Here is a 13,603-nt window from a genome sequence, read left to right on the forward strand (position 1 = left end):
TTCTGGACACTCGTATGACAAAACCAAGGTGTTTTTTTTTTTTTTAAAATGAAATTGACACTTTTATACTAAGTCCATATTGGGGAGTCACTCCATGGAGGTCTAAATAGCTAAACTCCTTACTTTAAATAAAGGGAAAGAAAAGAAGGGTAAAAAAAAGAAAGCTTAAAACCAGCTACGTGATTATCTTTCCAGATTCTCTTGCATCAGCCAGGCCTTATCCATGGCACTTTACTGGTGGGTATTTGGTCTTTTCGAAAATAATAAGCACTACCCAGCAAGTAAATGACTGATAAATTGGACATTCTGCTAAAGTTTTAGTTCCTTTGTTAGACATTATGACAAAAAGACACATGACGTGGAGTTCTTACGGTTAACATTGTTAATGGGAAACATACACACAGCATAGATGTAAAAATTTCACCAATTATTAATATAAACTCGCCAATAACGTAAACAGGACTAAAATATACTTTCAACAGTATTTATTTTATGAATTCACAATGTCACAGTGTGACAATGAACTTTTTCTCGGTTGTTTTTTTTTTTTTTTTTTTTTACTTCTCTTCTTATTTTCCACAATATTGTCTTCATTGCTAATCAGTAGTCAATGACACTGAGAATGCACACTGTTTTTGTAGTACATGTGATCAATGAATTTTTCTTCTATTTGCCAAATGTTTTTTCTGTTATTTAATGTAATATGAATATGAATATCAGATGCCCCGTTGTGGGTATTTTTTGTTCAGAAACAGTAGACTGCTGTACGTTAATAAAGAAAGATAAGTCACACACACATACCTGACGTAGTTTCGCAATTCTCTGATCACGGCTGATGGCGTCTCCAGTTCGCGATTAAACACACCTTGAGCCTCTCACCAAGAATGACAACACAGTTGAGGTTTTGTGACACATTTAGTGACCCATGCTGATGACAAATCAATACTCACTTTTGACTCACGCTTAGACAAAGCAAAGGCCTCAATCCTCCAACACGCTCCCTTTGACATGCGACATTTACACATAGATAAGATTCTTTTTGTTGTTGTTATAACAGCAATACTCAACAGTAAGACACATGAGAAAACATCTGTGGATATATACAGTGACTTACATTATTGATAGAACTGCTTTTATCAACAATATTTACAGACTATTGAGGAAACTGAATTTCTGATTTCCACATAAAACATGATGGACGCCACTTTATGTTATGTTACAGGTCAGCTATTTGGCCTTAAAGAGTAATCATCAGGACTGACAGTACAAATATATTACTTACCACAAATGCATTAGCAAGTAATCACAACATTAGACACCAGCAACTCTTCCTCACAGCCCAGGAAGGATCATCAGTGGTATATCGGTTTATAAAAAAGCCCAAATATCTCAAAACATGGAACCGCATCCTTCCCGTCCCGTCCGTGTCCACAGGTCAACATCATCATGGAATAAACAGCAATGAGCTGAGAAGTATTTGGATGAGATGAATCGTATTTTGTTATTGTCCATTTTGTGGGAAAGTATAGCTATTGTATGATTGTCACCACTACGCCAGAGGAGACAGCCTCCACCAGAACTGAGTGTCTGCTAAAAAGCATCAAGAGGCTGACAACAAACTGCAACAAGGCAGCCCATGCACACACACACACACACACACACACACACACACAGACATACATATATATATATATATATATATATATATATATATATATATATAATATACACACACACACACACACGTATATTTGTGTTTTTATTGCAAAGATACTCCAGTTGTATTCATCCCTTGCGTTTCCAAGTCTGCAATTGTTTTTATAAGTTTAGGAGTTCAAACAATGGATCCCTTGGATGAGGACAAGTGGATGGACTGGATGCGGACAGCCAGCGTTTTCTCCAAGTTCTGCAGGATGTTAAAGCTGGGACTATCTGGAGGTACTTCATACAGCAGCTGTTTGAAAGGCTCCAGCTCTATCAGCATGACCATGTTCTTTAGGAAGTAGCCCTCTATGTAGGATGCCAGGTCTGGTGCATCTAAAAACTGAGAGTTCCAAAAAAGTTAGAAAAGGGTTGAAATTGCATGAAAAGCCTATTTACATTACCACGGTGAAAAAGCGTTTGTCTCGTTTGCACCTTCGTGTGGTTGTAGATCTCCACGCAAGTTTCTGTGTTTATGTTCTTCGTGCAGATCATCTCGCAGTGCCTTTGCAGGCCCTCCAACTGGAAGAACTTCGACGCCGACAAAAGCTGCAATAAACAGTGAAACGCTTAGGTCCGGAACTATTTGTACAGCGTTTTTGCATTTTGCTATTTCGTATTTGAAAGAAAATAACAAAAGAAAAAAAAGATATGATTGAAGTGTGTATACGGTATACACATCATGACACACATGACACGTGCGTGTCATGATTGGGTATGAAAAGGCTTAGGTGTTCACAAGCAAGGACATACAGGTACATACAGGTTTTGGAGCAACATCCAAGCAAATCTTTTTCAGGGACGTCCCTGCTTATTTCACCGAGACAATGCCAAGCCACATTCTGCACGTGTTCCAACGGCGTGGCTTCACGGGAAAAAAAGAGCGTGAGTCTCACATTGAAAATGTGTGGCGCATTATGAAGCGCAAAATTCGACAACGGAGACCTCACACATTTGAGCAACTGTCAAGCAAGAATGGGGGTGTGTATATATATATATATATATATATATATATATATATATATACACATATATATATATACATATATATATATATATATATACATAAATATATACATATATACACATATATACATATATATATATGTTTATATGTGCCCTGCGATTGGCTGACGACCAGTTCAGGGTGTACCCCGCCTCTCGCCCGGAGATAGCTGTGATAGGCTGCAGCACACCCGCGAGCCTAGTGACAAGAGGCGGAATGGGAGATGGATAAATGAATGAATGGTGGAAAAATGTTTGCCCCCTCCTGTTTTCTTTTTTTTTTTTTTGCATATTTGTCACACTTAAATATTTTCCAACATCAAACAAATTTAAATATTAGTCAAAGACGACACGTACACACAGAATGCATTTTTTAAATGAAGGTTTTTATTATTGAGGGAGGAAAAAAAATCCAAAGCTACATGGCCCTGTGTGAAAAAGTCATGAAAACATGACTGTGGTTTATCACACCCGAGTTCAATTTCTCTCGCTATACGCAGGCCTGACACAGCGGTGAACCTTCCCAGGAGTGGCCGGCCGACCAAAATTACCCCAAGAGCGCAGCGACGGCTCATCCAAGAGGTCACAAAAGACCCCACAACAACATCCAAAGAACTGCAGGCCTCACCTGCCTCAGTTAAGGTCAGCGTTCATGACTCCACCATAAGGAAGAGACGAAAACCAAAAAGAACATTAAGGCTCATCTCAATTTTGCCAGAGCACACCTTGATGATCCCCAAGCCTTTTGGGAAAATACTCCATGCTCTGACGACCAAAAAGGTGTGCGTCCCATTACATCTGGCGTAAAAGTACCACAGCACTTCAGAAAAAGACCATCATACCAACAGTAAATTATGGTGGTGGTAGTGTGATGCTTCAGGACCTGGAAGACTTGCTGTGATAAATGGAACCATGAATTTTGCTGTCTAACCGAAAATCCTCAAGGAGAATGTCCGGCCGTCTGTTCGTGACCTCAAGATGAAACGAACTTGGGTTCTGTAGCAGGACGATGATCCAAAACACACCAGCAAGTCCACCTCTGAATGGCTGAAGAACAACAAAATGAAGACTTGGGAGTAACCTAGTCAAAGTCCTGCCCGGAATCCTATTGAGAGGCTGTGACATGACCTTAAAAAAGCGGTTCACGCTCGAAAACCCTCCAATGGGGCTGAATTACAACAATTCTGCAAATTCCTCCACAGCGCTGGAAGAGACTCGTTGCTTGCTGCTAAGGCTGGCCCAGCCAGTTATTGGATTTACGGTGTAATCACTTTTTCACGCAGGCCCATGTAGGTTTGGATTTATGCCCTCCTTTAGTCATAAAAACCTTCATTTAAAAACTGCCTCTTGTGTTTACTTGTGTTGTCTTTGACTAATATTAAAATGTAGGTGTGACAAACTATGTGTATGTGTTTTCCTAGATAAAAACAAAATGACAATTTAAGGGAAGCGTGAGCTAACCTCCATAACATCAGGGTTCCTAATGTGCAGAGCATCTGCTCCTCCACAGTAGAGATACTGCATCACAAGCTGCGAGGGAACAAAGGCGAAGTTGATCGTTACGCAGGGCTCTATACACGATGAACACAAGCAAAGGACGTGACCATGCGATTTGGAGTACAGTAATCACCTGAAAAATGTGGTATTTGACATGGCTAATTTCAATGCAGGTGTTTTCACCACAAGGCCTATTTGCAAGAAGAGCTTTGAACCTTCAGAAAAAGACGTTGATGCAAAAAAGTCCGTTTATTATTGTTTATGTATATGTTCAGTCTCCATTTGCACTATGAGAAAATTACCTGTTGGAGGCTGTGAAGAGCAGGACTTTGTGGGCATAAAAAGGCTTCCCCTCCACCAAAAAAGTCACATCTGACATCTCTTTATTGTTCAGGAAGTGAGGATCTAAAAGACACGAATGATGTTCATATTGTATTTTTAAAAAAGAAAGAAAGAAAGAAAGAAAGAAAATGTCCGCCATGAAGGTCATAAATGATTATTCTGCGTAAATGATATTTGACTCCCTATCTACGGGCACAAGATGGCGCTGTGTCCTCTTCCCTTCATTAAGCCTTCAGTTCGAGAGTTGACCCAACAATACCTCAGAGAATTCTTTGCAATTGCACAGCCCAAATGCTGTTTTTATTTCCATGACAAGCACAACAGGATTCAACAGAAAGATTATCGCTTCAAAACGTAGCGGCAGGCTCTCACCGAGGCGTGATGACTGTTTGCGTTTCATCTCTGCCAGTTTTGGGATCGGGTAGGGCCCGTAACACTGGGTGAAGATGGCTGACAGCTGTTGGCTGATCACTTCATTCTGACAAAACACAAAGTGTACAAACATGGATTTCATTTCACACGTACAAATTTGTGTTGGACATTTATCAGATATGTTTTACACCTCAAGTTCCTGCGAGATGAGCGTGTGACACGGGAAAGACGTGGCTCCTATTCCAGTTATTCCCAACTCACCTGTGCGTGTTTGAGTAGCCAAAGCAGAAGGGGAAAGGAGGAACAGTGCAATTCGCTACAAACCCCCCCCCCCCCCCCCCCCGTGTGCAGTCAGGCTGTTTGCTCTTTATGAGGCGTGACACAAGCAAACAAGATCCACGAGAAATAAAATAGATCCGTCTATGCTGAACATGGAGCAACTGGATGGAACCAAAGACAGTGTAACTGGAGCCTTTGACATCCAACGCAATCCATTCCAGGAGGCGGTTCCGTTGTCGACCGGTTTCAATGAACCTTCCCCGTGAGAAATGATGTCAAGCGGAATCAATCCATTCGCAACATTAGAAAACAGTACAGATAATGGGTTGAGTGTGATAGCAGTAATAACACAGTACAGTTCATTGGTGTATAATATCAAGAATATTTCATCCAAGTTTTGTTAATAGTAAGTAAAAAATATATGTATAACATGGAGTAAACCAATAAGTGTTGCTTCCAGTAATAAGTTTCAGTTTAATTTGTACAGTCATTGTTTTCCTCTTTGTCTTAGCATCAATTGATACCCTTGTGAGGGAATTTACACACACACACAAATAAAAAAAATTGCAAACAATACATATTGTATTGACATATGAATGTCTCGTCCCATTTTTGCTTGGGTTCTGGATTCTTGCAGTCATTTTGGACCATCTTTGTAGTGGTTTAACTGTCAAACCATTCGGGATCTGTCATTGTCTACATTTGACTGTAAAGAGCGGTTACGCCACGATGCGACAGCTTGTACCTTGCTGGCTCTGAGGATCTGGAACATGAGAGGCAGGCCGTGCGTGATGAGCTCCTCGGTGTACTCATCTTCCTCGATGCAGATGAATTCTTTGAGAAGACCCTGGATCAGTGGACGTCGATGCTGGGAGAAACATGTGCGCAGAGATTCCAGCCACGTGTGCAAAGTCCACGGCACCCCTGGGCAAGAGGTACGGATGTAACGGCGCAAGAAAAAACAACCAAACATCAAATATTATCAAAAATAATTAGTAATTGTCCATTGTTTTGTAAACTAACCAAGGCTCCGTATGTCTATGGTGATGTCTACATGTCCGTGTTCTGAACTGTGGTACATGGCTTCTTTTAGGGCTTTCAGTTTGGCCTTCCCTGTACGGATTAGGTCCGTCTCAGATGAACTTCTTCCCTCCGGCTCTGATCCTTCTGCCAGAATCTCTTCCAGGGATAAGACGTCTCCTTTGCCTTTCTCCGTGTGAGACAACAGCTGCCGAAAAACATTTCTGGAAGAACCAAGAAAAAAAAAAACGTTTACTGACTTCAATTCTCAATAAATGTACATCTTCCTTTATCTCGCAAGAAATGTAAAAGTAAAAGCAGAAATATCTGTTGCGTTGTAACCAAAAACATACAGGTTCAGGCAGTAATTATTTTTTTCTAGATCAGTTCCCACAGTAGCTCTATAAAGTGGTATGTAATTAAAAAAAAAAAAAAAAAGTGACAAACGTTTGTACAGTATATCTAATGTCACCAGACAACAGTCAACAGAGCTAAACTTAGTCAACGCAGTGAACAATTCATGACATTCAAATGGGATGAAAGGGACTGTTGTCACAGTGTGGACACCAAAAGAATGTTCGAAAACAACAGCACTTTAAGTCACAGAATATTAATCATGTAATGACCGACAAAAAAAAAGTACAATAAAAAATCCATGTGTGAATTTTATGGTCCGTTAAACTGCTGAGTGGGTGAGTTTGCGGGGTGTGCAATATGTAATTTATAGTGTATACAGAGAAGGCGGAACGGTGACTGAGGGCGCCTGCTGCCGAGTCACCCGCGGGTGCGGGATGGCGGTCGGACGCTTAAGTTGGGTTTTACCGTAAAGGTACATCACCTGTGGCCGTGTGCAGCTGCCAGGCTGTAAGAGTTCATATCTCCCTGTGGCGCAGTGGAGATGCCATTGCGAGAGATGGTCCCCAACATGGGGTCGGCCCCCCGCTCCAGTAGCAGGCTCACCAGCTCAAAGTTACCTGCGCATGAAACGTAAAAAAAAAAAAAAAAAAAATAGGCACGAACACTCAACAGAATAATAATAATAAAAAAAAAAAGAACCTGATAATAAAGTCTTTGCCAGCACTGAGAAAAATTCGCCTTTAAGTCACGACTCAGCCACGGATGCGAAGCTGCTAGAAATGGATTTGGAGGAGCAGCGGGATGGGAAGCGAGAAGTGAAGTTGGGTTGCACGTACCTGCGGCAGCAGCCAGCTGCAGCGGGGTCTCGGTGTAGTTCTCCATCCCGTCCTGCAGGGAGCCCTCCACGTTGGCTTTGGCATCCAGAAGCAGCTGCAGAGTTCAGGTGGGAAGAGGGGGGGGAGATGGCAAAAGACGACTCAGCGTGGTGACTTTGAGCTTCTTTCACCAAAGACTCACTTAATGAATGTTCGATTGCTAATTTAAAATACAGGCTGCCCTGGAACTAATTGTCTTCTTGTTTCATTAAGAATGGAAATCAAGCCAGCTGCCACTCACTATCTTTAGCCAAGCACAAAACGGGCAGACTGTGAGCCAGAGCAAACAGACCCGCTGAGAATCTACACATGAATTCAAAATTAATAACCACTCCTGTCCACATCAAAAACAAAACAAAACAAAACAATTCAAAAGACAGTTTCCCTTGCTTGAACGATAATTATGAGGTTGTATCATGCATCTTGTTTGCAGAAAATTCATACCATTTTATAAATAACCAATTTTACATACAAGCAATTTAAAAGTAAATGTATTTAATATGCATACACATACATTTTTCTCTTTTATACCTTTTAAGTATCGTTCACGATGACTGATCTCACCATGCGCTGCTATTGTTAAACACTAGTAACAAGAGACGTTCAACAGTGAAAAGCTTGTCAAAATAATTTCAATTTTGAATGATATTTCTTCAAAGAGAGATTAAAATGCCCGGGCACATGGTTTAATCATTTTCCGCTGAAATTAAATTACACAAATCCCAGTGTGCACATCATTTAGAGGGCAGACGGAATTTGTTAAATGAGTTCGATTACAATTAGTCCGCTGTGGTTAACCTTTCCATTTACTGAATGGAGTCTGTTCCATCCATCCATTTTCTTTAGCGCTTATCCTCACTCGCGGGCTGCTGGAGCCTATCCCAGCTGTCTTCGGGCGGGAGGCGGGGTACACCCTGAACCGGTCGCCAGCCAATCGCAGGGCACATAGAAACGAACAACCATTCACGCTCACATTCGCAACTACGGGCAATTTGGAGTCTTCAATATCAACCTCGCACGCATGTTTTTGGGATGTGGGAGGAAAGCGGAGTGCCCGGAGAAAACCCCACGCCGGCACGGGGAGAACACGCAAACTCCACACAGGCGGGGCCGGGATTTGAACCCCGGTCCTCAGAGCTGTGAGGCAGATGTGCTAACTAGTCGCCCAGCGTGCCGGCGAGTCTGTTCCATTTGGTGGAAAAGGCAAATGGACGTCCAATCGTTCACAACCAAACCCCTTCTCAATCATGTCAAAGTGGAACTAAAAAGATGATCGTTGATTGACATGAAAATGATGACCAACCATGAGCTGAAGCACAGATTGAGATTGAACAGATGAGAGAGGACATCACTACCTGCACCACAGGCACATGTCCATGTGACACAGCAAAAGTGAGGGGCGTCGCCTGGCGCGTTTCGGGAAAGACTGAGTGGTGCTTGTGCACTGTGTTGGGCACCTGGGGAATGGACATAAGGAGGGTAGTAGTTGAAGGAGGGGATGGGGACATGGAAGGGAGATGAGGAAGAGAGACACGAAGCCATTAAAAACTACGACACGGCCAAGCAAGCACAAGACAAGCTACTACAAGGGAGGACAGAAAGTTCTACGGGAGCAACTGGAGTAATTATCGAAGAGGCCTGGGGCTGCAGAGGACAACCTGTCAGCAAGTTCGCCGTCTAATGAACACAATAAATGGATCTGTCTCGTTAGGCCTCATCCTAATGGCTTTTCTCTGCTCTCTCCTCCCTCCACTGTGGATTCTCTGAGAGGGCTTCGACCTCTCCTCCGATCTGGGAAAATGCAACAAATCAAGGTGAGATGCGTGATGCCCATGAACACACATTTTCCACAGCTGAGAATGTGTGATGAGGTAAAAGGAACTCGTGGCTAAGTGATGCATAGATTGCACTTAGCGTGTCTTTGTGCTTTGACCAAGTGTCAGTGAACTGCACATTCAAGCCGGCACACTGGTTGATGCATGATGCATGTTGCTGAGGTGATCAATGGTCACGATCATGAGGCTTTAACTTTATGTTGTCCCTGACATCTTGCCTCTTTCCTGGACACGGTGAGACTTTCCCGAACATCAACTACTGCACTGTTAGTCCCTTTTAAAAGTAGCTTTTAAACTACTTTTAACCAAATGAAAGTGTGGGCTTCTTTTTCAGCAGTTAATCGCTTTTCTCAGCATTTGGATTACTGCATCTGCACATTTTAAAGGGAGAGACTAGGGATAGGTGGTTAACAATGCTGACTGGAACCCCAGGTTGGAAAGATTCCTCTTGTTGCTCCTCGTTTGTAATAAAGCAATGCAGAGATCCGACTTGGTGTGTGACAATGATAAAATGAAAAAGAGTAATTATAAGACATTTGTGGGAGAAAGTAAATAATACGTTTTTTTATTCGAGATTTTTTTTTTTTTTTTTTTTAAAGGTGTGATTTTAGATGGCTTCGGTGTACAATTACACTGCATAATGCAAAGTGTATTTGGTACATATTGCACAAATAATATAGAAGCTTAGTTGTCTTATTTCGCTACGTGAGTGAACAAAAAGTAGATAAAGAAGTGCAGTGCTACACCACTGACAACTACACGCAGTATAATAAAGATATTGTTGAATTATTACCTCTTTGTCAGTTCCTATCAAAACGGAACACTAGCAGCAGGATTCCAAAATTGTAAGCGATATTCCTTTGCACGTCTTGCATTGGAATTACATTTGTAAAGGTTTACCTACAATGCCGTGGCCGGTCAGGACAATCATTGCCTCATGATCCCGAGTGCTTCAACAATGAACAGTACAATACATGGAGATGACAATGGAAGAGATGAGTGTAAATCATTTGTTTTTCTTTCACAGCAACACCTTTGATTGCTTTGTACCCAGAAACATGCTTTTCTCGCTAAAATGTGTAGTTGCAGTTGACCTTGAAGCACCCTAGATATACTACAACCAAAACACCAACCTCACTGTTAATATTAGCTCCAGCATCCAGCAGCATCTGCACCATGGCCTCGTCTCCGCGGACACAAGCATACATGAGCGGGGTCATCCCCTGCATGAGTACGAGCACAGAACACAAGAGCAGCTGCATCATATTTGAAGATCATGCTCTCATTTTAGCGTAGCATCACATGGCCAACACATTGGGTACAACTGCTCACACTGGTTTTGTCGCACGAGGGAGTGTGGTCATCCTAAAGTGTCCGGAATATACCCGACAAAATTTCCAAATGACTTTTTGATTTTCTTTTTGTCACGGAATTAACATTTTTGGGCAGCGCGGTGGTGAATGTGGGACAAACAGTCACGGGTTCCGTATTTGAATCTCAGCTTGGGCTTTTTTTCTGCTTGTTACCGCCATTCTTGCGTGGTACTGGGGTTTCCTGCGTCCGCATTTCCAAAACATGTGAGGTTAAAGACTCTCAATTGTCTATCGGTGAGAACCGGTGTGTGAATGGTTGCTTGTCTAAATGCACCTCTGCCCAAAGTTAGCAAAGCTGGGAGCGGCTCCAGCTCACCCATAACCTTGAGCAGGATAAGGGTTGGAGAGATGGATCTATAGCTAATATTGCAGCCAGCCAACATCCATCCATCCTCTGTACCGCTTATCCTGTTCAGGGTCATGAGGAGTTGGAACCTCCCAGCTGACTCTGGGCGAAATATGGACTACAAACCGGACGGATCTCCTGTCATGCAACCAAAATGTGTATCGCATTAAGCAATATTGACTGTATAGTTGAGAAAGTCACGGTCAATTTGAAAATGCTGTGCACCACACCCAAAGTCAGCTGGTTAAAAAAAAATCACTTTACATTCTCTGCCAGTTTCCTCTGGACCAAGGTTAGAACGTTGCCCGAGATACAACCCTGGCACTTGATCGGGCTCCGATCAACTGCAGTGGTGTAGAAAAGCAATGCAACGAAGTAACAGGTTCTTTTTTTTTTTTTTTTTTTTTTTTAATGTTTTGACCCTGGCTAAAAAAGAAAAGGTCAAACAAAATTGTAGACATACTTCTTTTATGGAATCTATTCAGACTGTCATGAGTTGCGCAGATGTGGACCTATACTATAGGCAACGACACTATGGGCGCTGTGGCCTTAGACCCGGGGGTGTCAAACTCATTTTTAATCTCGGGCTACATCGTAGTCATCACGGTTGCCACATATAATTGGACCATAACAGATTTTCCCACATGTGCTTGCAAGATGTTGTTATGGTCTGATGAGACCGAGTTTGACCTCTTTGGCCATAATTCCCAAAAAAAGCATGTCATTAAAATGAACGAACGAATGAACGTGTTCTTTGGTGGTTTTCAATCTGGATTTTGGGTGTGGAGACTTTTTCTATGCCCTGTATATCCTATTTTTGCATGACTACATATTGCTGAAGATGGAGCAACCACAGATCATGTCTGCGCTTCTGCTCCACAGGCAGTGTGACTGTGCACATTCCGCGAGTGTAAATGAATTATTAACGTGAGCTGCCCGTGTCTCTAACCTGCTCACTCATGCTGTTGATACCATCCGGACCCAGCAGGTTGATAGCCTGCTTCACCAGGTCTGTGCGTCCGCAACTGAGCATATGGAAGCCCAAGTTCTGCAGGAACTTTGCCTCAGTTGAGGCAGCATCCAGTTTCCTTGAGGCGCTGAAGCAGTCATCCGTTCTGAAGGGCAAACCGCACAAAGCGAGTGAGGTGGAGCTTTTGACGTGCGCAATGCGCAACTTTTTACCAACAACAGAAAGTTTAAATTTTTTACAAGACTACAGAAGAAATACAATTCCTTGCTGACATCAGTGCAGTTTTGGAGGTGTGTGCGCACGCGCGCGCGTGTGTGTGTGTGTGTGCACTGTGAAGCCTAAAGGACTGCAGCTGTACCGGAGCTGGCGGGGCTCGCAGTCCACTCCAGGCAGCAGCAGCCTGGCAGCCTGCCGAACATCATCGCTGTCCACAGAGAAGCTCCGCCTGTGCTCAGTGTGAACAACAGCCACACGTACCCACTCCATCAGAGGCGGCAGCACCATGAACGGCCTGCGCGGGGAGATAGAGGCACACGTGCTCATCTGCAGGTGCACACTAAACTGCAGCCGTTCAAAATAAATACCTCGGATGCAATTTGCATGGGTTGTCTTAGCGCTATTGCCCAGCGACATGGTGTTTGAGTAAAGGATGACCCCTGCCAAGAATAGGAAATCAAAGACAAAAAAAAAACCCAAAACTAAACAAAAACCTCATACTATAGAGATATGCTGATGTCAGAAAATTGCATGAACATTATAAAGTATAGCTCATGCTGACACACGGTCAGCTTTATGCACTCTGTGGCTGAAAAGATCTTTCATAAATGTTCATGATTTTGCACTTTTATGCTGAGTCAAAGCAGGATAAAAATCACACAACTTGATATTCATCCATCCGTCCATTTCCGATCCTCGTTAGAGTTGGGCTGGAGGCATATCCCGGGTGACTTTGAACGAGAGGCGGGTCACCTGTCAATTAATCGCGTGGGCACATGTAGACAGACAACCATTCGTAGTCACACTGATAACTACAGGCAATTTAACGTCTTCAATTAACCTAAACAGCATCTTTTAGGGTAACGGAAGGAAGTCGCAGCGTTTAGAGAAAAGCCTTGCAAACATGAGGAGAAGATGCAAACTCCCCACAGATATGCACCAACAGACATCAGCTCTTGTGGCTGTGCACAGCGCTCAACTTGGAATTAGAAATGATTATACAATGTACCGTAGTGCGGAGATGCTGTATTGACGAGACAGGAGTCAGAAGATGAGCTGAGTTTCTTGGAGTCATTCTCTGGCCATTGTCCAATGTTGCCTGTCTTGTCTGTGGTGGAGATTCCGTTCCCCATGTTTGTTTGTCACTTTGCATACAAGATTTTTGGTTTGTTTTTTTCGCGTTATAGTTTTGTTTAATCCCTCGTGCCCCGTACTGAACTCCCGCCTAGCTTGCTTGCTTCCCTACCCTTGAGACAACCTTGTGCCTGTCCACCAACAGTCCTATCCCTCCAAACATGACAGTCACTATCCATCACTTGCGTAGATAAAACGGATATATTTGGTATTAATAAATAATCCTTTTCCGGAAAAAAATGAATTGATATTGGTTCATTTCCTGCGGCATCCCTGATGAT

General features: G+C 42.7%; 1 protein-coding gene across 7 annotated transcripts in view; it reads right to left on the minus strand.

Annotated features, from left to right (window-relative positions):
* Window positions 1-896: 896 nt before the first annotated feature.
* The window catches only part of btbd11b (BTB (POZ) domain containing 11b), a 59,671-nt gene continuing 46,964 nt past the window's right edge, over window positions 897-13,603 (minus strand). The window contains exons 4-17 of one of the 7 annotated variants that reach the window (XM_061772536.1): window positions 12,331-12,483; window positions 11,952-12,117; window positions 10,417-10,506; window positions 8,804-8,905; window positions 7,410-7,503; window positions 7,055-7,190; window positions 6,220-6,440; window positions 5,942-6,120; window positions 4,918-5,023; window positions 4,506-4,608; window positions 4,337-4,418; window positions 4,168-4,236; window positions 2,137-2,250; window positions 897-2,044 (exon numbers count right to left, since the gene is read on the minus strand). In XM_061772536.1, coding sequence (XP_061628520.1) covers window positions 1,835-2,044; window positions 2,137-2,250; window positions 4,168-4,236; window positions 4,337-4,418; window positions 4,506-4,608; window positions 4,918-5,023; window positions 5,942-6,120; window positions 6,220-6,440; window positions 7,055-7,190; window positions 7,410-7,503; window positions 8,804-8,905; window positions 10,417-10,506; window positions 11,952-12,117; window positions 12,331-12,483 — 1,825 coding nt within the window. In that variant the 3' untranslated portion in view covers window positions 897-1,834. Of the gene's footprint in view, window positions 2,045-2,136; window positions 2,251-4,167; window positions 4,237-4,336; window positions 4,419-4,505; window positions 4,609-4,917; window positions 5,024-5,941; window positions 6,121-6,219; window positions 6,441-7,054; window positions 7,191-7,409; window positions 7,504-8,803; window positions 8,906-10,416; window positions 10,507-11,951; window positions 12,118-12,330; window positions 12,484-13,603 lie in introns of those variants that run through there. The other 6 variants (XM_061772539.1, XM_061772537.1, XM_061772540.1 and 3 more) reach the window with 6 other exon arrangements.

Source organism: Phyllopteryx taeniolatus, chromosome 5 (genome assembly GCF_024500385.1).
Source record: "Phyllopteryx taeniolatus isolate TA_2022b chromosome 5, UOR_Ptae_1.2, whole genome shotgun sequence".
NCBI lineage: Eukaryota > Metazoa > Chordata > Actinopteri > Syngnathiformes > Syngnathidae > Phyllopteryx > Phyllopteryx taeniolatus.